This window comes from Lithobates pipiens, unplaced genomic scaffold (assembly GCF_037356315.1).
Source record: "Lithobates pipiens isolate NorthernLeopardFrog02 unplaced genomic scaffold, aLitPip1_a1.2 Scaffold_23, whole genome shotgun sequence".
Taxonomy (NCBI): Eukaryota; Metazoa; Chordata; class Amphibia; order Anura; family Ranidae; genus Lithobates; species Lithobates pipiens.
The window spans coordinates 281,779,398-281,799,281 of record NW_027507785.1 but is presented as its reverse complement, the minus strand read 5'-3'; the positions used below and the strand labels follow the sequence as shown (position 1 = coordinate 281,799,281).

The 19,884-nt window shown below is 44.3% G+C and overlaps 1 protein-coding gene across 2 annotated transcripts in view; it reads left to right on the top strand.

The window, feature by feature from the left end:
- The window catches only part of RNF11 (ring finger protein 11), an 83,689-nt gene extending 67,515 nt beyond the window's left edge, over positions 1-16,174 (top strand). For both annotated transcript variants that reach the window (XM_077450262.1, XM_077450261.1), the window contains exons 2-3: positions 10,400-10,569; positions 14,552-16,174. In XM_077450262.1, the coding sequence (XP_077306388.1) occupies positions 10,400-10,569; positions 14,552-14,723 (342 nt within the window). In that variant the 3' untranslated portion in view covers positions 14,724-16,174. The remainder of the gene's footprint in view (positions 1-10,399; positions 10,570-14,551) is intronic.
- Positions 16,175-19,884: the final 3,710 nt, after the last annotated feature.

Sequence of the window (19,884 nt, the reverse complement as noted above, 5' to 3'; positions counted from 1 at the left end):
TTAGTGTCACAGGTGACGCTAGTTAGGCAGGTAGGTATTTAGGTTCGCCGCAGCTTTTTATAGCGCCAGGGACCCCCATATACTACCGCATAAAGCCCCCTGATTGCCCCCTAGTTAACCCTTTCACCAGTGATCACCATATAACTGTTACAGGTGACGCTGGTTGGTTAGTTATTTTTTTATAGTTTCAGGGCACCCGCCATTTATTACCTAATAAAGGTTTAACCCCCTGATCACCCGGCGGGTGTCATTTGTGACTAATAACTGTTAGGGCAGTTAGGGTTAGCCCCCTTTAGTTCTAAGGTACCCCCCTAACCCCCCCAATAAAAGTTTAACCCCGTGATCACCCCCCGTCGCCAGTGTCACTAAGGCTGGGTTCACATTGCAGCGGTTTATGAGAACGGATGTGATTCGCACCGCACTGCAGTGCAAATCACATCCGATCTCTGTGCGATTCGAGTTCAGCCATTCGCCGCACCCGCCACACCCGCCGCAAATTCGCACGGGACCCTTTTTTTGGCCCGCAGCAGAATCGGATTGCATGGGTGTTCACACCATGCGATCCGAGTTTGCAGATCGCACTGCGATATGCGAACTGATCTGGGGGTGTCAGTAACATTTCACTGACACTCCCAGCAGTTCGCATAGGGCAGTGTGAACTGCCGCCGGGAGGCATGCGATGCGGGAACCCGCCGCGCATTCGTGGCGTTCCCGCATCGCTCCAGTGTGAACCCAGCCTAATAAGCGATCGTTTTTCTGATCGCTGTATTAGTGTCACAGGTGACGCTAGTTAGGCAGGTAGGTATTTAGGTTCGCTGCAGCTTTTTATAGCGCCAGGGACCCCCATATACTACCGCATAAAGCCCCCTAATTGCCCCCTAGTTAACCCTTTCACCAGTGATCACCATATAACTGTTACAGGTGACGCTGGTTGGTTAGTTTTTTATAGTTTCAGGGCACCCGCCATTTATTACCTAGTCTCACTAGTGTATGCCTAAATTTAGGGGTGTCTACTTTCCAAAATGGGGTCATTTGGGGGGGGTTTGTGCCATCTTGGCATTTTATGGCCTTCAAAACTGTAACGCCCTTAGAAAGCCTGAAGGCGGTGCTTGGTTTTCGGGGCCCCGTACGCGGCTAGGCTCCCAAAAAGTCCCACATATGTGGTATCCCCGTACTCAGGAGAAGCAGCAGACTTTATTTTGGGGTGTCATTTCACATACGCCCATAGCATGTGTGAGCAATATATCATTTAGTGACAACTTTGTGTAAAAAAAAAAATACATTTTTTTTTTGTCATTATTCAATCGCTTGAGGCAAAAAAATAAAATATTCAATGGGCTCAACATGCCTCTTATCAGTTTCCTTAGGGGGTCTACTTTCCAAAATGGGGTCATTTGGGGGGGTTTTGTACTGCCCTGCCATTTTAGCACCTCAAGAAATGAGATAGGCAGTCGTAAACTAAAAGCTGCGTAAATTCCAGAAAACGTACCTTAGTTTGTAGATGTGACAACTTTTGCGCAAACCAATAAATATACAATTATTGACTTTTTTTTTTTTACCAAAGACATGTGGCTGAATACATTTTGGCCTAAATGTATGACTAAAATTGAGTTTATTGGATTTTTCTAATAACAAAAAGTAGAAAATATCATTTTTTTTCAAAATTTGCGGTCTTTTTACGTTTATATCGCAAAAAATAAAAATCGCAGAGGCAATCAAATACCATCAAAAGAAAGCTCTATTTGTGGGAAGAAAAGGACGCAAATTTTGTTTGGGTACAACATTGCATGACCGCGCAATTACCAGTTAAAGCAGCGCAGTGCCAAAGTGTAAAAAGACCTCTGGTCATTTACCAGCAAAATGGTCCGGTCTGAAAGTGGTTAATATTGTTTTATATTAGAAATAATGAAAACATGTTAAAAATTGCCACAAGAAAATTTTAGATATTTAAAAAAAATTGGATAATTTTCTATAAATAGACATTATTTTTTTTAAAATAAAGGACATAGAAAAAAATTCATCTGTACATCTATAGATAAATTTTATAAATATATACACATACCTAATCGTTACTAACAGACGTTCCTCTGGTGACGCACTGTTTCTCATATTGGTGTCCATGAATGTCAGACCAGGTCGTACTTTTTCTGAGAGCAGATCAAATGTGACAATGGACATCCGGCTAAAATTAAAAAACTTGTCGGGGTAGGTACGCAGCTGCACATACATGTTTGCAAAATATCCAACGGACATTCGCTGTCCCATCAACGGATGGGTCCAATATCGACGAGCTCTGACTCTGGACCTCTCACGAAATTTGCGACGACGTTGCTGTCTCATCAAGAGCAACATCAGGAGCATTTCCTGACATATATTCAATATGGGATCCATTTCAAATCCGTTTTCATATATACCACAGAAAGAGAGGCAAATGCAAGTGTACAACTGCTCTCTATGCTGCTCACTCTGATCAAAATAGCAGAAATAGTTAAAAAAAACATGCTTTGAGAGCTTGGGGAGGGTCTACATGATGTTATCTTTATAAACGCAAACACGGCTAAGCGTGGCATGCAAACGCGGCAAAACGCACGTTTCTAAACACGCGTTGTAGCTTTTTTTGAGCAGAGTTTTCACCTGCGTCTCGTGTGCATGAGGCCTTAGGATAATTTGGTTGGCTGCTGGCTGTTTGGTAATTTTGAGCTGGGAATTTTCTTCAGTTTTGTTTGACACGTGTCACCCTTCCAAGTGCTCCTTGCTGCGGAGGCCAGTTATAGGTGGGGGCAGTGGCTATTTGTATGTTTTAAAGTACGCCTTTAAAGTGTAAATAAAGGGAAGACATCTTTTCCTTATTTTTTTTTTTGTATAGAGTGCAGCAGATTAGAATACTTGTCAAGTTTTTAATGCTGTCTGTTCCCCTCCGTTATGGAAGTTCACCCTCTATTTGTTCTGTTTTGGGACACTAGTTCTGGTGACCTGGGAGTCCTTAAAGCCCTTAATTTGCAGGGATTTCCTCTCGTTTCCTGTTTTGGTTATGGGACAGAAGGTGAAGGGAAATGTGCAAAGTGGGGCACAGATGGCCAAAAAAAAAAAAAAACATCTGACAGTTCTAACCCTCCCTTGCTCTATACAAAATTGAGTTGGGGAGCCTATATGTTATGCCTATAGTTCTACTTACCCACTTGCCGACCAGTGCACACACCGATTTACGTCGCCAAAAGGGAGTACAGGTATGTCCCTAAAACTGTGCCGAGTCCCGCGGACTCTGTCCGCCAAGTGCCCGCGATCGTGTCACAGAGTAATAACGGGGAGATGCTTTTGCAAACGAAGCATTTCCCCGTTCTTCCTAGTGACAGGACACTTAAAGTGGAGGGCCACCCTGAAAAAAAAAATACATAAAAAATTTGAAAAAAATCTGAAAAAAACAAAAATGAAATTTTTTTTATTTTTTTTTATTTTTTTTAAACTTACCAGAAATGCCTGTTGCTAGGCACATCATCCTAATCTGCCTCTTCCTCCTCCTCCGGAGATCTTCTGCGGAGATCTTCAGAACACAGCGCGCCCCATTCACAAAGCGCTGCGCAACTCGCGCATGCGCAGTAGGAAACGGGCAGTGAAGCCGCAAGGGTCCACTGCCTGTTTCCCTTAGCCAAAATGGCGGGGACGGGTCAGCCTCGGGCGGCCGACATCGCAGGCGCCCTGAACAGGTAAGTGTGCTTATTAAAAGTCAGCAGCTACAGTGTTTGAAGCTGCTGACTTTTAAATTATTTTTTTTTTAAACCGGCCCTCCTCTTTAAGCCCTTCACTGCCCCAGTGGTTAATTCCTTCACTGCCAGTGTCATTTACACAGTAATCAGCGCATTTGTATAGCATTGATCGCTGTATAAATGACAATGGTCCCAAAATAGTGTAAAAAATGTCAGATCGTCGCCATTACTAATAATTTATAATAAAAATGCTATCAATCTATCCCCTTTTGTAGACTCTAACTTTTTTGCCTAAACCAATCAATATATGCTTATTGGAAATTTATATATATATATATATATATATATATATATATATATATATATATATATATATATATATATATATATATATATATATATATATATATATATATATATATATATATATATATATATATATATAAATAATATTTTGGGGGATATGTATTATAGCAAAAAGTAAAAAATGTGTGTGTTTTTTTTTTTTTGTTTTGTTTTTTTCAAAATTGTCTAATTTTGTTTATAGCTCAAAAAATAAAATCCGTAGAGGTGATCAAATACCGGTACCACCAAAAGAAAGCTCTATTTGTGGGGAAAAAAAGGACGTCAATTTTGTTTGGGTACAACATCACATGACCGCGCAATTATCAGTTAAAGCGACAGTGCCGAATCCCAAAAAGTGCTCTGGTCGGGAAGGGGATAAATTGTTAAATGAATGAAATACTTGTATAGCGCACAATGCGAACTGAATCGCCTCTATGTGCCTCCGGGGCTCAAGTGGTTAAAGCACCTCTTGAGGGACTATTTTAACCCCTTCACACCAGCCATATGCAAATATGTGTCTTCACTGGACTTTGCTTTTTTTCTTTTTTTTTTTTTTTTGTGTGAGTATTTGCGTGTCTCCCTTTTTGTGCTGGGAGCGCTCCCAGGACAAAGCCCCGGGCCCCATTCCAACAAACTAGACCCGGAAATGTCCGATTCCGGGTCACCTGGTCGCTGTGGTAGCCTCTGATTGGCTATCGCATTGATCAGTTACTGTGAAGCCTACCCCTGTGTTTTCTGTCTCTGTGAATGGATGACAGAGATATTATAGGGATAGAAAAATATATGTAGGTGTGTGTGTATGTGTGTGTATATATATATATATATATATAATTACACACACATATATAAATGTTTATACCGTATATACTCGAGTATAGGCCGACCCGAATATAAGCCGAGGCCCCCAATTTACCCCCAAAAAAACTGGCAAACTTATTGACTCGTGTATAAGCCGAGGGTGAGATATGCCTGTCCATCCCTGTGTGTGTGTCCGTCCATCCCTGTGTGTGTGTGTGTCCATCCATCCGTCCATCCCTGTGTGTGTGTGTGTCCATCCATCCGTCCATCCCTGTGTGTGTGTGTCCATCCATCCATCCATCCCTGTGTGTGTGTGTGTGTGTCCATCCATCCATCCATCCCTGTGTGTGTGTGTGTCCATCCATCCATCCATCCCTGTGTGTGTGTGTCTCCATCCATCCATCCCTGTGTGTGTGTGTGTGTCTCCATCCATCCATCCATCCCTGTGTGTGTGTGTCTCCATCCATCCATCCATCCCTGTGTGTGTGTGTGTCTCCATCCATCCATCCATCCCTGTGTGTGTGTGTCTCCATCCATCCATCCCTGTGTGTGTGTGTCTCCATCCATCCATCCCTGTGTGTGTGTGTCTCCATCCATCCATCCCTGTGTGTGTGTGTGTGTGTGTGTGTGTGTGTGTGTCCAGCCTACCTGTGTCCCGAGCCTCCGTCCCGTGCCTTGCCTCCTTGCCTCCGTCCCGTGCCGTGCCTTGCCTCCTTGCCTCCGTCCCGTGCCGTGCCTTGCCTCCTTGCCTCCGTCCCGTGTCGTGTCGTGCCTTGCCTCCGTCCCGTCCCGTGTCGTGCCTTGCCTCCGTCCCGTGCCTTGCCAGGATCGCCTCGGCGGCCATTCTAAAATTCAAAAGCCCCGCCTCCGCCTCCGCCTGTGATAGGCGGAACACTGAATTTCCCAGCAGCCTGTGTTCCGCCTATCACCGATATCGTCTCATCCTCGTACTACGGACGAGGATGAGACGATGTCCGTGATAGGCGGAACACAGGCTGCTGGGAAATTCAGTGTTCCGCCTATCACAGGCGGAGGCGGAGAAGGAGGCGCGGCTTTCAAATTGTAGTATGTCCGCCGTCTGTCTGCTCGATACGCTGATCGAGCAGTCAGACGGCGATGACTCGAGTATAAGCCGAGGGGGGCACTTTCAGCCTCAAAAAAGAGGCTGAAAATCTCGGCTTATACTCGAGTATATACGGTAGGTTTGATTTGGGTCAGGGTCAGTATTTTTTTGAAAAGATAATTTTTTTTATTTTTTTCTTAATTAGTATCGTGTTTTTTTAGGCAGGATTAAAAAAAATGCGCACTATTGTTTCTGGACTGTACTATGGGTACAAACGCATATGTGGTATTGCTGCGATCATATGGAGAACTTATTTTGGGTTGTTCTTTGGTAGGTTATAGTAGTAGCAAGAAATCCTAGTTACATTAAAATAAAAAATCTACTATTTTGGGCCAGTTTTCCTTCCATTTAAAAGAAAACACAAAATAAATCCATTGCTATTTACCACTAAATCCAAAACCCAATTTGTCCTTAAAGAAAAAAGAAAAAAAAAAAGCGGTATAATCCACCTGGATACACAAGAAGTTGTGGTGATTTGTACAGTTTTACTAACACATGTCGAGGTTGCAAAATTGGGCTTACTTAGGCATTACGATTTGTTTTACCTTTTTAGGTGCAAAGGGGTTAACTTTAAAAATATTTGCTGTGAACTCTAAAGTGTATTCAGTTACATTTCCAATGCTACAGATGCACAATATCATGATTTACAACTTTGCTTTTTTTTTTATTTTTTTTTTTTGCTGGTGGTAGTGATTCGTAGACATATCAGAGCTTACCAGCCATAAAAGAGATCTTTTCATGTGTTCTGAGAAGTTCCTAAGGGCTTAACAATTACACAACTGTTTTCCAGTCCAGCGATCTGCTGCGTTCCGCAGAGCATGGGATGCTGGGAGGGATATAGGAGTGGAAGCCTCCTTTTATTGCACATGTGTCAGCAGACTGGTGATTTAATGGTGTAAGACGGCAGCAACTGGCATGGCCTCTGGAGACAGCTGGCCAGGGAGGAGACTGCTTGCTGTCTGCAGCATTCATCCTCAGCCCGATCAGCCAGACTCCATAGATAATTGTATGTGTCGGGCATTGTAGTCCAACTCCAACTGGAAGACACACAGTAGATTCTTCTTAAATAAACGTATTGGTGACAGTGCAAAAATGCTTAGGATTACCCCTTTAGCTGCCTATAGATGATTCAATTTTATTTAATTCAGTGGGTTGAACAAGAGGGAGCCAACGGATTTCCAACCACACAAAGGCAGAACATTGTAAATCTGACAGTGGGAGACTCTGCTGTGAGCCTGCACTGATCAGCGGCTGCAACTAACTGATCAATAAGAGTTTTTCGGAATTCCCGTTTGACATTCCATTTCCCACGTATGGCCAGCTTTAGAGTAGTCTGGGTTGAAGAGGCCCAATGGTTGCATTCTGTATACAGGGCACAGGGGAGGCGCCCTGAGCCAACCCAGTTGTGTGACAATAGCTAATTAATATTCGCTATCATCTTCCTGATTCTCCTCCCAGGCCAATGAGGAAGCGGGTTCTGAGACCCGATTGGTTGAGAAGAGAAGCAATCCTATTAGCCGCTGAGGAGGAAAGACAGGGTGAAGCCCCCGCCCAGAAGACGCGCTGCCTGTGACTTGGATGGGGTAAATCTGGGGCTGGTAACCAACCGTGGGGGGGGTGCACAGGTGGATCGTTTGCCCCCCACCCCCAAAAAAAATTCTCAAGCTGCCACTGGGTAAGGGCCCACTCACACTAAGAACTGCCTGTGAATCTCAGTTCTGTGCAGAGCAATTTCAGCCCTATTCATTTTGAAAGGGCTAAAATCGCACCGGACCTCACCAAAAGTAGTGCATGCGCTACTTTTTGAAATGCATAGAAACCGCATCACATGTTAGTTTTGTGCCATGTGATCTGGTGTGGGCAAACGCACAGCATTTCTGACCCTCGTTTTGTCAACTTTGCACTGACCCCCCCCCCCCCCCCGCAGCAGATCGCAAGGGCTTTGCGATTGGAATGTGGTGCGGAAAGCCGCACAAGAACACGGTTTCCCTGCACTCCATTCTGGTGTGAGTGGGCCCTTAAAGGATGGCAATCTTATCTATGGAAGCTTGCTCTAAGGTTGTAGGGCCCACACCATTCTCCTTTTGTGGCAATGAAGTTGCACTTTTGGCTTATGGAAGAAAGCAGCGATTGTGAATGCAGAATATTTCCTCCAGGCTCCAACAAATAGAGGATAGAAAAGGGAAAATGGTGCCGCCTTTTATTTCTGATCATACAGTATTGAGGATTGCGCACAAAGTATGACTGGCTATAGGAGATCCGCACGCTTCTAACCACACTGCGCTTTTCTTCCAAAGTCAGCCAGCGCACGCTCTGAGTGATTAGCTTGCTTTCTCCCACAGAGAAGGGAACAATTCTGATCGATGTACAGATATTGTCACTTGTGCTAATCCAACAGTTTGAGTTCACATAATTGACTGTAGTGTGGCTTGCTTTTGTGTGGCTTCTATAGATCTACACAGAATGGCCCTATCCTCCCACATCCAAAATGTGTCTTTGTTCGTTGGATTGGGATGAAATATTGCAGGTTTGCCGTTTGGTACATTGCAAAGCAACAATTGAAGTTTACTATTTTCTGTTGAGTGAAGCAAAATAATATCTGTATAATAAATCACTGTGTTTCTTTGTACGGTATTGCTAAACACGTATGTCGGCTACCAGGTCAGCTGAAGGTGGGGTTCCGTTTCGGCATCACTGTGGCTAGGACTGGACCGCTTGACAATTGCTGTTGCCTCCACCGATACATCTGCCTAGTCATTAAAGCTTAAAATGTTACTAAACCCACAACAGTAAAATCAGTCTGTATACACGGTAAAAGCATGCTGGTTATACTCACTGTGGACCCTAAGGGGTTAATCCTCTGCATCGTGTAAAAAGGCTGTTTGATCCTGTCTTCTCTGATCCTCCCCTTCTTTTACGTTCCCCAAACCATCTCATAAGACAGAGCCTTTGGAGTCACTCTGCACACGCTCAGTTTGGTGTGTATTGCTAGAGAGGTTTTTTTTTCTTTCTTGGGAGAGTGCATGTGATCACCACAGGGCCAATTAGCACTGTCCAGACAGAGGGTCAGGGGTCATGCAGCCTTATAGGACAGTCATGGGAGAATAAAAACTCCTCATACAAGCTTTTTTTTTTTTTTTATTCTTTTTATTAAATTTTGAGGCATACAAACATACAGTGAAAAGGGAGTGGTCCTGACACAACATCAGTCCCACCATGCCCAACGTGGTCAACTTGGGCACATTTCAAATTACCTAACATAGGTATCTGACATCATACAGGCTTTAACCAGACACTGATAGAAGTTACAAGACTGCTATATACTGCTAATGAGAAAAGGTGTTTAGCAGTTTATATTGAGTGAAATAATTTCATTTCCATGTGTGTACTGGGGGAGACTAGATATAGTGAATGCAGGGTCCTGGGTACAAAAGGCTTTTATAAAATAAATGAAGTTAAAAAAACCTTCAGCCTTTACAACCACTTTAAGGGAACCTGAATTTGGTCTTTAAGTAAATGTCAAAGCAGCATATTGATGGGTTAATCAGTCACTCTGCTCTTCTCTCCTATTAGCATCTTACTTTGCTTCTTCCTCCCCCAATCTGAGCTTTGTTATAAAGAGTCTGATACTAGGTCAAGTTCAGGTACCTAAAACTGATTGCATTTAAAACAAAAATATCAATGCGGCAATGAATACGGAGATGCATTAAAGCGGAGCTTCACCCAAAAGGTCTGCTTCAAGTCTCCTGCTACAGCCCCCCCACCCACCACCACCACCACAATTGAAATGTTGTTGTTTGGGGGGGGGGGGGGGGTGGAGGGAAGAGAGCAGGTACCTAATTCTGACAGGTACCCACTCCAGCTTCTATGTGATCTGAGTGGAAGTTCTCCCCTCCCTCCCCACCGTCTTCTGGGACAGGTCACAGGTCCCAGCAGACACTGAGACCATAAAGCACAGCGCAGCTCGCACATCCTCAGCTGACTGCCCATAGTTAAAATACCGGTGCTGGGAACCCAAAAGCTAATGAAGAACTAGCTTGGATGGGGGTGGCGCTGGATCCCTGGACAGGTAAGTGTCTTGTTATTAAAAGTCAGTAGCTACAAGTTTTGTAGCTGCTGACTTTTTACATCAACCCCCCCCCCCCCCCCCCCGAATGAAGAACCTCTTTGTGTCTTTTTATATCTGACTAGAATTCAGTAACTGCTGTGTAACGGAACTCTGAGTAATAGAGCAGTCACCAGTGTATGGAATGTATAAACCAGTGCCAATGCTGGAGAAATGCCAGCAGAAGGGAAACTAGTGGAGAAAAAGTTACATTTTGGATATTGTTTTTCTGTTTTTTTTTGCTAGCTATCAGATTCAATAAACTATTTCTTATTGATCATTAACATTTTCTTTAAGTAATAAAATCTCTTTTTTGTCTTCCAGGAGCAGGCCCCAGTACCGGTGTACCATCCAACCCCGAGCCAGACCCGACTAGCTACTCAGCTCACAGAAGAGGAGCAAATCAGAATAGCGCAAAGAATAGGACTCATACAGCACCTTCCTAAAGGGGTGTACGATCCTGGACGGGATGGGTCGGAGAAGAAGATTAGAGAGTAAGTGCTCAGGAATACACTTCTAGTTCACTGCGGACACATTCATATGCATTGGGTCCAGTCCAGAGAGAGAGGGAACAATCATCTGTCACATGGCCATCCAATCAGCTTTTGCATTATTTAAGAATAGCGGGAAGAATTTAATTGGCTGCAGTGGGGCAACACTGACCATTCGTCACTCGGACACCTTGATAAATGAGCCTCCATACTTCATATTAGGCCCCTTTCACACAGGGCGGATCAGTAATGATTCTGCCCGTGATGATCCGCTCGCTCACTCGGGATCGCTCCGTTGTCCCTGCTGAGCCGGCGGCGGACAGGGCGGTCTCCGCACACTGTGCAGGGACCGCCCTGTCAGCTCTCCATTCTCCTCTATGGGGGATCGGATGAGCACAGCCCATCTGTCTGTGTTCATCCAATCCGCTCTGCAGACGGATAGAAAAATAGGATTTTCCTCCGTCTGCAGAATCGGACAATAGCGGGTGTCTGCGGATGAGAGCCTTTCTCCGACCGATATCAGTCCCGATCACGGCCAGCCTTGCCAGTGCCCACCTGCCCCCTGCCAGTGCCACCCATCAATAAGTGCCACCCAGCAGTGCCCACAGTGCCACCCATCAGTGCCCGCAATCTGCCTCAACAACGGTGCTGCACCCCAGTGCCACATATCCGTGCCCATCAGTGTCATCTACCAGTGCCCATCAGTAGTGCCCAGCAGTGCCACCTATCAGTGCCCATCAGTCACATCTATCAGTGGTACCTATCAGTGCCCCTTAGTGCCACCCTATCTGTGCCGCCCTATCTGTGCCCACCAGTGCAGCCTATCAGCGCACTTCAATGAAGGAGAAAAATGACCTGTTTGCAAAATTTTATAATAAACTATTAAACATGATTTTTTTTTATTTTGCATCTTTTTTTGTTTGTTTAGCAAAAAATAAAACTCCGAGCTGTAATTAAATACCACCAAAAGAAAGCTCTATTTGTGGGAAAATAATGATAAAAATGTCATTTGGGTACAGTGTTGTATGACCGCGCAATTGTCATTCAAAGTGCATCAGCGCTGAAAGCTGAAAATTGCTCTGGGCAGGAGGGGGGTTTAAGTGCCCAGTAAGCAAGTGGTTAAAGGTTTATTTTTTATTTTTTTTTATATGTTAACACTAACCAGCCCCCACCCCCCATATGTGATAGCATGGAGACAGGGGTCTATTAGACCTATGTCACCTCTGCATTCCACTGCAGCTAATCAAGCACAGATCATGCTGGATTAGCTGCTTACTCAGCCACAGTGGCTGGGGAATTAGTTCTAAACTTGCAAATGAACATGCTTGTTTCTCCATCGATCAATTAATCAGAGGAGATGGGGAACAAAGCTTGTTTTAACCCCCTGAAATCCAGGCTGTTTAAATGCAATCTGTGGACATAGCAGATCACGAGTTTACTGGCTCACAAAATAGCCCCTGAATCCAGTGCAGTACTTCGAAGCAATCTGCAATAGTTCTGGTAGCTATGTAGTTGCTGATATACTTTTTTGCTGTAACTTTCACGGGAATAGCTGTAAACACAAACACGTATATTTCAGGCTCCTCCACTCCTGCCCAGAGGGATTGTGTACAGTATGTGTGTTCTTAGTCTTCCTTTGGGGACAAGGGCTTTTCAGAAGAGATCTGCTATTCTTTTTCAGAGCTTAACAGAGGCCAAGAGGAAAAAAACGAAAAACAATGACGGTTAACTTTCCAGTTTCTGTCAGTTGAAGTACAAACCCTAAGGGGCGGTTTACATATATTGCAGTGACTGGAGTTTTCTGCACTGAAAGAATGGCAGTTGTTTTGTGTCTCATTCGCGCTGCAATGCTGCCCGGAGCTGTGCTGCGGTGATCTGTGATAAAATGCAGACATGCTGCATTTTATCTCAGCATTCTGGGCTGAATCATGTCGCTGTAAGGAGCGCAGTGCACCATGATGCTGTACGGTGACACACAAGTGTCACTTTATACAGCTCAAAAAACAGTATGATGCGCTGAAACGCAACGCACACCCGCGCAACCCACGCACACGCACGTGCACCCCCGCACATACTAGGACAATTGCCTTATTGGTGTATCGCATTATTTTCCTCTGCTACTGCACTATTGCTTCTCTGTTCTCAAAAAGGAGATCTTCCTAAGAATTTCATCCTTCAATATAGAAGGGTATATTCCCCTAAGGTTCTGAAATATGAGAGGTGTAGCTAATCCTTTGGCCCGCAGCTATTAGCATTAGCCAAATCTAATTTACTGTCCCTTTTTATTGGCAATCTCATTAATCCATACACTTGGAAGTGTCTGTCTGGAATTTGCCTTTCCCAGGCTCACAAGTTGCTAACTAGTCCCAGAGCAATGAAGTGGAGGTTTTCAGGTTCTTGAGTCATTGCCTGGAAATAAACATGCAGCCTAAGAACCAGAGCAGCTTTCTTCAACCAGGGTGCCTTCAGGTTTTTTCAGGGGTGCTTTGGCAAAATGCCTAAAAAGTCCTTGAAAATTGTATACAAGGCTGGGTTCACACCGCTGCGGCAGCGAGAACCGGATGTGATTCGCACTGCAGTGCAAATCACATCCGATCTCTGTGCGATGCGAGTTAAGCCATACAGATAGTATGGCTGAATTCGCATCGCACCCGCCGCAAACTCGCACGGGACCCTTTTTTTGGTCCGCAGCAGAATCGGATCGCATGGGTGTTCACACCATGCGATCCGATTCCTGTCCGAGTTTGCAGATCGCACTGCAATATGCGAACTGATCTGGGGGTGTCATTAAGGTTTCACTGACACTCCCAGCAGTCCGCATAGGGCAGTGTGAACTGCCGGCGGGAGGCATGCGATGCGGGAAAACGCTGCGGATTCGCGGCGTTCCCGCATCGCTCCGGTGTGAACCCAGCCTAAGTCAGCAGGTGGATCAAGCCTGCTTCTTCATTTAAAGCCACTGGTTTTGGGTTTTCATTGCACACTGTTACAACCTTCTAGCCGCTGACACCCTAACAAACAGTGATGTCATTGGTTGATAGAGGATGTCGGGCACCTGCTCAGCATCTTACTTTGCCCCTCCTATGCCCCTCTACGTCACCACTGCGGTCACATTACCTGTATGAGGGCGAGAAACTGAGGGAAGAGAGACTCTGGAATACTAGTCAGTACCAGTGTGCAAAGGTGTGTTTACTTTGAAAGAATAAATCATCTTAGCCCTGGTTCACACTGCCGTGACTTGTCATGCCAACTTGAGGTCAGTCACATGACAAATTGCACCCCATTAACTGCAATGAAACTGTTCTTATTGGTGCGACTCAAGAAAAAGGATCCTGCACTACTTTGGTGTGACTTCAACACGACTTGCATTGATGTCTGTTAAAGAAGTCATATGCAAGGCGCAATGAATTTGCGCAGGAATGGCGGCTTCAAAGTCGCACTGGTGTGAACCAGGGCTAATGTTGGGTGTCCTATGTGTGTGAACGTTGCTGCATTTTGTAAAAATGTTTTATTATTGGTTAAAATTCTGCAGAGGAGACGAAGGCTGCCCGCAGCTTCTATTAGGTCATATAGGGGGTTATTTACGAAAGGCAAATCCACTTTGCACAAGTGCAAAGTGCACTTGAAATTGCGCTGCAAGTGAACTTGGAAGTGCAGTCGCTGTAAATCTGAGGGGTAGATCTGAAATGGGGGGAAGCTCTGCTGATTTTATCATCCAATCATGTGCAAGCTAACATACTGTTTTTTTTTTTTTTTTTCTTTGCATGTCCCCCTCGGATCCGCAGTGACTGCACTTTCAAGTGCAGTTTGCACTTGTAGTGCAAAATGAATGTGCCTTTCGTAAATAACCCCCATAGTCTGTAAACTATAAAGAAAGAAGAAAAGGTCCAGTGCACTTTGGCTTGTGTATGCTTATTCCTGTTTTCTTAAAGTGTGCTTCATGCCACCTATTTTCCCCATAAACCTGAATGTCCTCTTCTTTCCACAGGTGTGTGATCTGTATGATGGACTTTGTGTATGGGGACCCCATACGATTCCTGCCCTGCATGCACATTTATCACATGGACTGTATAGATGACTGGCTAATGCGATCCTTCACTTGCCCTTCCTGCATGGAACCAGTGGATGCAGCACTGCTGTCATCTTATGAGACTAACTGAGCCTCTCCCGGACCTCGCACAACAAAACATTGGCTGCCCAGGGTTCCCCTCAACTGAACCCGAAGAGCCACGAGTATACGGATTAGGAGATTGCAACAAAATACCGAATGACTTACCTGTCATCATCCTTCAATATATCCCAAGTACTTCACGTCAGAAGGAATCCATTTTTATCACAGGCATCCAACCAGGGTTTAAAGCGGCGGCTGCTGATTTAATGGATGATTTCTTCTCCCTCTCGGATCCTGTCGTGCTTAAAAACAATGCTTTGTTCACTTCTGTGTTCCTGTCATTGGATACAAGGCCTATTATGTATGTTAATTCTATTGATTCTGTCTCCTGCCTTGTCATTATTCCGCACCTTCCACGTCTCCTTCAGTAGCCTGTTATGTTGTTCTAAGTGAATTTGTGAGGGTTTGTGTCTGTCATTGTATGGGGTAAAGCCGTGCATCGCTCCAGACATTATACGAAGCCTGGCGTCGGATGGATATACTTGGCACTAGTGTTTTTGTCGCTCTGTATGTGGACCTTTTGGATGAAATGCGGCTGATATAGGCACACAATGATGTTCGCTAGGGTGCTCATCCTCCTGTGCTTTACCTCTTGGAAGGATAGTCTGCAGAAGAGAGAAGAGGAATCCCCTCTTTATACAGACACCAGACCCTCTGGGTCCGGGCACATCTGTGCCAGCGGTGATCGATTGTGGAGGAGGACTCCTGTTTTAAAGGACTGGCACGCAACTAGTTGTAACCCTTTGGCTCCCAGGATGGCCAGTGACGGTCTTCTGGCTCCTCCTTCAGAGGAGGAATTATTTGCACCTTTTATTATTATAATTAATTATATTATATTATTATTTCTTTCCATTGGAAATGGAAATTCCATGGCCTTGGGTCTCTGTAATGTTGAACTTTGTCATTGCAGGACAGGCTCTTCACCCAAGTGACGCTGTGTGAAGCAGTTAGCGCTTCAGCTGCTGAGGAGCTACAGATCCCAGCATGCCCTGCTGCTCCCCAGCAGCTGGAGAGACGTAGCTTGCCCATGCTTAGCCTAGCGAGAGGTGACTGCAGAATAGTTTTGCAATTAGAATCACGAAGCATTCGAACGTGATCCATTAACCAAACGTGAATTTATTTTTTGTTTGTTTTTTTTTTTAAACTCTTTATTTCAAGCAAATACACAAATTTCAGAACCTTTTTTGTGTAGAATAAGCCCCTGTGAGGTTCAGGACATCTCCACTGCACAAGGTGGGTGCTTGCTGACTTCGAAGGGATTAACCATCATTTGTGTTACATTTATGTTTATGTAATCACTACCATATATTTTTCTGTTTTTGTGTTTGTTTTTTGTTTTGTTTTTTTGTTTAAATTCAAACTGTATTTTCATCATCAGCCTTTGAAAGTGGTGTTGCTAGCTCAGCATCAGATTAAAGCTGTGTATTCTGAAAGTTTAAACCCCTGATTTGGCTGTGCTTCAAAATGCTTAATACCCAGGACTGAAGAGCCCCTGTTCTCAGCATTTCAGCTCCCAGATCTGCAACTCATGCGGATACATTTGTTACAGTACAATAGTACTAGTCTGATAAGATGCCCTGCTTCTGTTTTAACCTGTGATGGGCATGCAGGGTCTCATTTTGTGGAAACAAACGAGGGGAAACCGTGATCTGATCCGGAATAGTTGAGGTGAACAGAGATTAGGGTGGAAATGAGCTTTTGGTTCTAATACTCAACTATGAGCTTGGGTTTGGAGTTTGTAAATGGAGATTTGTACAGTACTTGGCAACGCACTTTATTACTCATTTGATGCACTATATGGCCACTTGACTATCACAAAAAAGTATTTGATCCCCTGCTGATTTTGTACGTTGGCACCCCTAACAAAAATGATCAGTCTATAATTTTAATGGTAGGTTTATTTTAACAGTGAGAGACAGAAAAACCAAAAAAATTCAGAAAAACACATTTCAAAAAAGTTATAAATCGATTTGTATTTTAACCACTTACAGACCGGACCATTTTGCTGGTCAAAGACCAGACCACTTTTTGCAATTCAGCACTGCGTCGTTTTAACTGACAATTGCGCGGTCGTGCGATGTGGCTCCCAAACAAAATTGACGTCCTTTTTTTTCCCACAAATAGAGCTTTCTTTTGGTGGTATTTGATCACCCCTACGGTTTTTATTTTTTGCGCTATAAACAAAAATAGAGCGACAATTTTGAAAAAAACGCATTATTTTTTACTTTTTGTTATAATAAATATCCCCCAAAAATATATAAAAAAACTTTTTTTTCCCTCAGTTTAGGCCAATACGTATTCTTCTACATATTTTTGGTAAAAAAAAATCGCAATAAGCGATTATTGATTGGTTTGCGCAAAAGTTATAGCGTTTACAAAATAGGGATAGTTTTATAGAATTTTTATTAATTTTTTATTATTTTTTTTACTAGTAATGGTGGCGATCAGCGATTTTTATTGTGACTGCGACATTGTGGGGGACCCAACGGACATTTTTGACACATTTTTGGGACCATTGTCCTTTATACAGTAATCACTTCTATATAAATGCACTGATTCCTGTGTAAATGACACTGGCAGTGAAGGGGTTAACCAGTGGGTGGCAGTGTAGGGGTTAAGTGTTCCTAGGGGTGTGTTACTAACTGTGGGGGGGTTGGGCTTTCATTTAGTGAACACTGATCTCTGCTCCAATCACATGGAGCAGAGATCAGCGTCACTAGTTGCTAGGCAGAATGGAGAAATGCTGTTTACACGGCATTTCCTCCATTCAGCCGTCCCGTGAGACGATCGCGTGGATGCCCGCGGCGATCGAGTCCGCGGGTCCCATGACCGGACTCACGGGGGTCCCGACCAGCGCGGGAGCGCGCCGCCGGCGCGCTCCCGATAGCAGGGCGGCATTGAATAACAATATGCCTGCCCGTGCCATTCTGTCGACGTACATCGTCGTGCGCTGGTCAGGAACCGGTTAATGAGTGAAATAAGTATTTGATTCCCATTTACAAACCGTGACTTGGTGCTTGGTGGCAAAACCCTTGTTGGCAATCGCAGAAGTCAGTTTCTTGTAGTTGGCCATCAGGTTTGCACACATCTCGGGAGGGATTTTGTCCCATCCTCTTTGTAGATCTTCTCCAAGTCATTAGGGTTTCAAGGCTGACGTTTGGTAACTCAAACCTCCAGCTCCCCCCACATATTTTCTATGGGATTAAGGTCTGGAGACTGGCTAGGCCACCCCAGGACCTTAATGTGCTTCTTCTTGAGCCACTCCTTTGTCACCTTGGCCGTGTGTTTTGGGTCATTGTCATGCTGGAATTACCCATCCATAACCCATTTTAAATGCCCTGGCTGAGGGAAAGAGGTTCTCACCCAAGATTTGATGGTACATGGCCCCATCCATCATCTCTTTGATGCAGTGAAGTTGTCCTGTCCCCCTAGTAGTCACCTCCAAAGCATAATGTTTCCACCTCCATGTTTGACGGCGGGGATGGTGTTCTTGGGGTCATAGGCAGCATTCCTCCTCCTCCTCCTTCAAACACAGCGAGTTGAGTTGATGTCAAAGAGCTTGATTTTGGTTTTATCTGACCACAACACTTTCACCCTTTTCTCTTCTGAATCATTCAGATGTTCATAAGCAAATTTCAGATGGGCCTGTACTTTCTTGAGCAGGGGGACCTTGCGGGCGCTGCAGGATTTCAGTCCTTCATGGTGTAGTATGTTACCAATTGTTTTCTTGGTGACTATGGGCCCAGCTGCCTTGAGATCATTGACAAGATTCTCCCGTGTAGTTCTGGGCTGACTCCTCACCGTTCTCATGACCATTGAACCTCCACAAGGTGAGATCTTTGTTGGAGCCCCAGACTGAGGGAGATTGACAGTTTTATGTGTTTCTTCCATTTGCGAATAATCACACCAACTCTCACCCTCTCACCAGGCTGCATGACGATGGTCTTGTAGCCCCCTTTTACCCTTGTGTAGGTCTACAATCTTGTCCTTGACATTCTTGCACAGCTCTTTGGTCTTGGCCAAGGCGGAGAGATAGGAATCTGCTTCTGTGGACAGGTGTCTTTTTTTCATACAGGTAACAAGCTGAGATTAGGAGCACTCCCTTTAAGAGAACCTCTATCTGTTGCCTGTGTAGAAGACACCTGGGAGCCAGAAATCTTGCTGACTGATAGGGGATCAAATACTTATTTCACTCATTAAAATGCACGTCAATTTATAACGTTTTTGAATTGCATTTTTCTGGAAATTTTTCTTATTCTGTCTCTCACTGTTAAAATCTACCATTAAAATTATAGACTGATCATTTTTGTTAGTGGGCAAACGTAGAGGATAAAACAAATTTTTCCCATCACATTCTTGGATCCTTTAGGTCTTCAAAGCACCACTGAGCTAACAGACTTTGGTTACAGTGGCAGTTTATGCTTTTATGTACACTATCTGGTCAAATCTATTCTAACATCCCACCAAACTGGGCTCCAGTCTTTCCAGTTGAAGGATACTGGTAATATTAAAGTGATACTAAACGCACGCTGTTTAATTTACATTTGTACCTTCTATTTCTGCATCTAGATGATGGCACTGTAATTATTTTAATTAAAAAAACTACCGTATTTATCGGCGCATAACACGCACTTTTTCCCCTTAAAATAAGGGGAAAATCGCAGGTGCGTGTTATACGCGGATCCTTCGCAATTTTTGAGCCTCTGGGCGGCTTTCAGCTGCCTTTTGGCCCTTCTCGGCGGCTTTCGGCCCTTCTCAGTGGCTAAAAGCCACCGCGAAGGGCCGAAGGCGGCCAAGAACTACCGGGCGCCCCCGAGATACACAGGACATCTCGGCGGCACCAGTTTTAAAAGTAGAACCTGAAAATAACACTGACAAGGGGACAACGATAGACAAGGCTGCAGTGATGGACAAGCTGCATGACGAGGCTGCATATGACACTGATAAGGCTGCATTGATGGGCATTTAAATGTAAGTGTTTTTTTTCTCCTTAAAATTCCCTCCTAAACTTGGGGTGCGTGTTATACGCCGATAAATACGGTAGGTATCTTTTTCCTAATTAATATACAGTTTTGACATGACACAGACCAAGATTCCTAATGCATTGATGTAGAAAACCTTTAGAACCACTTTATAATCATAGACAGCAG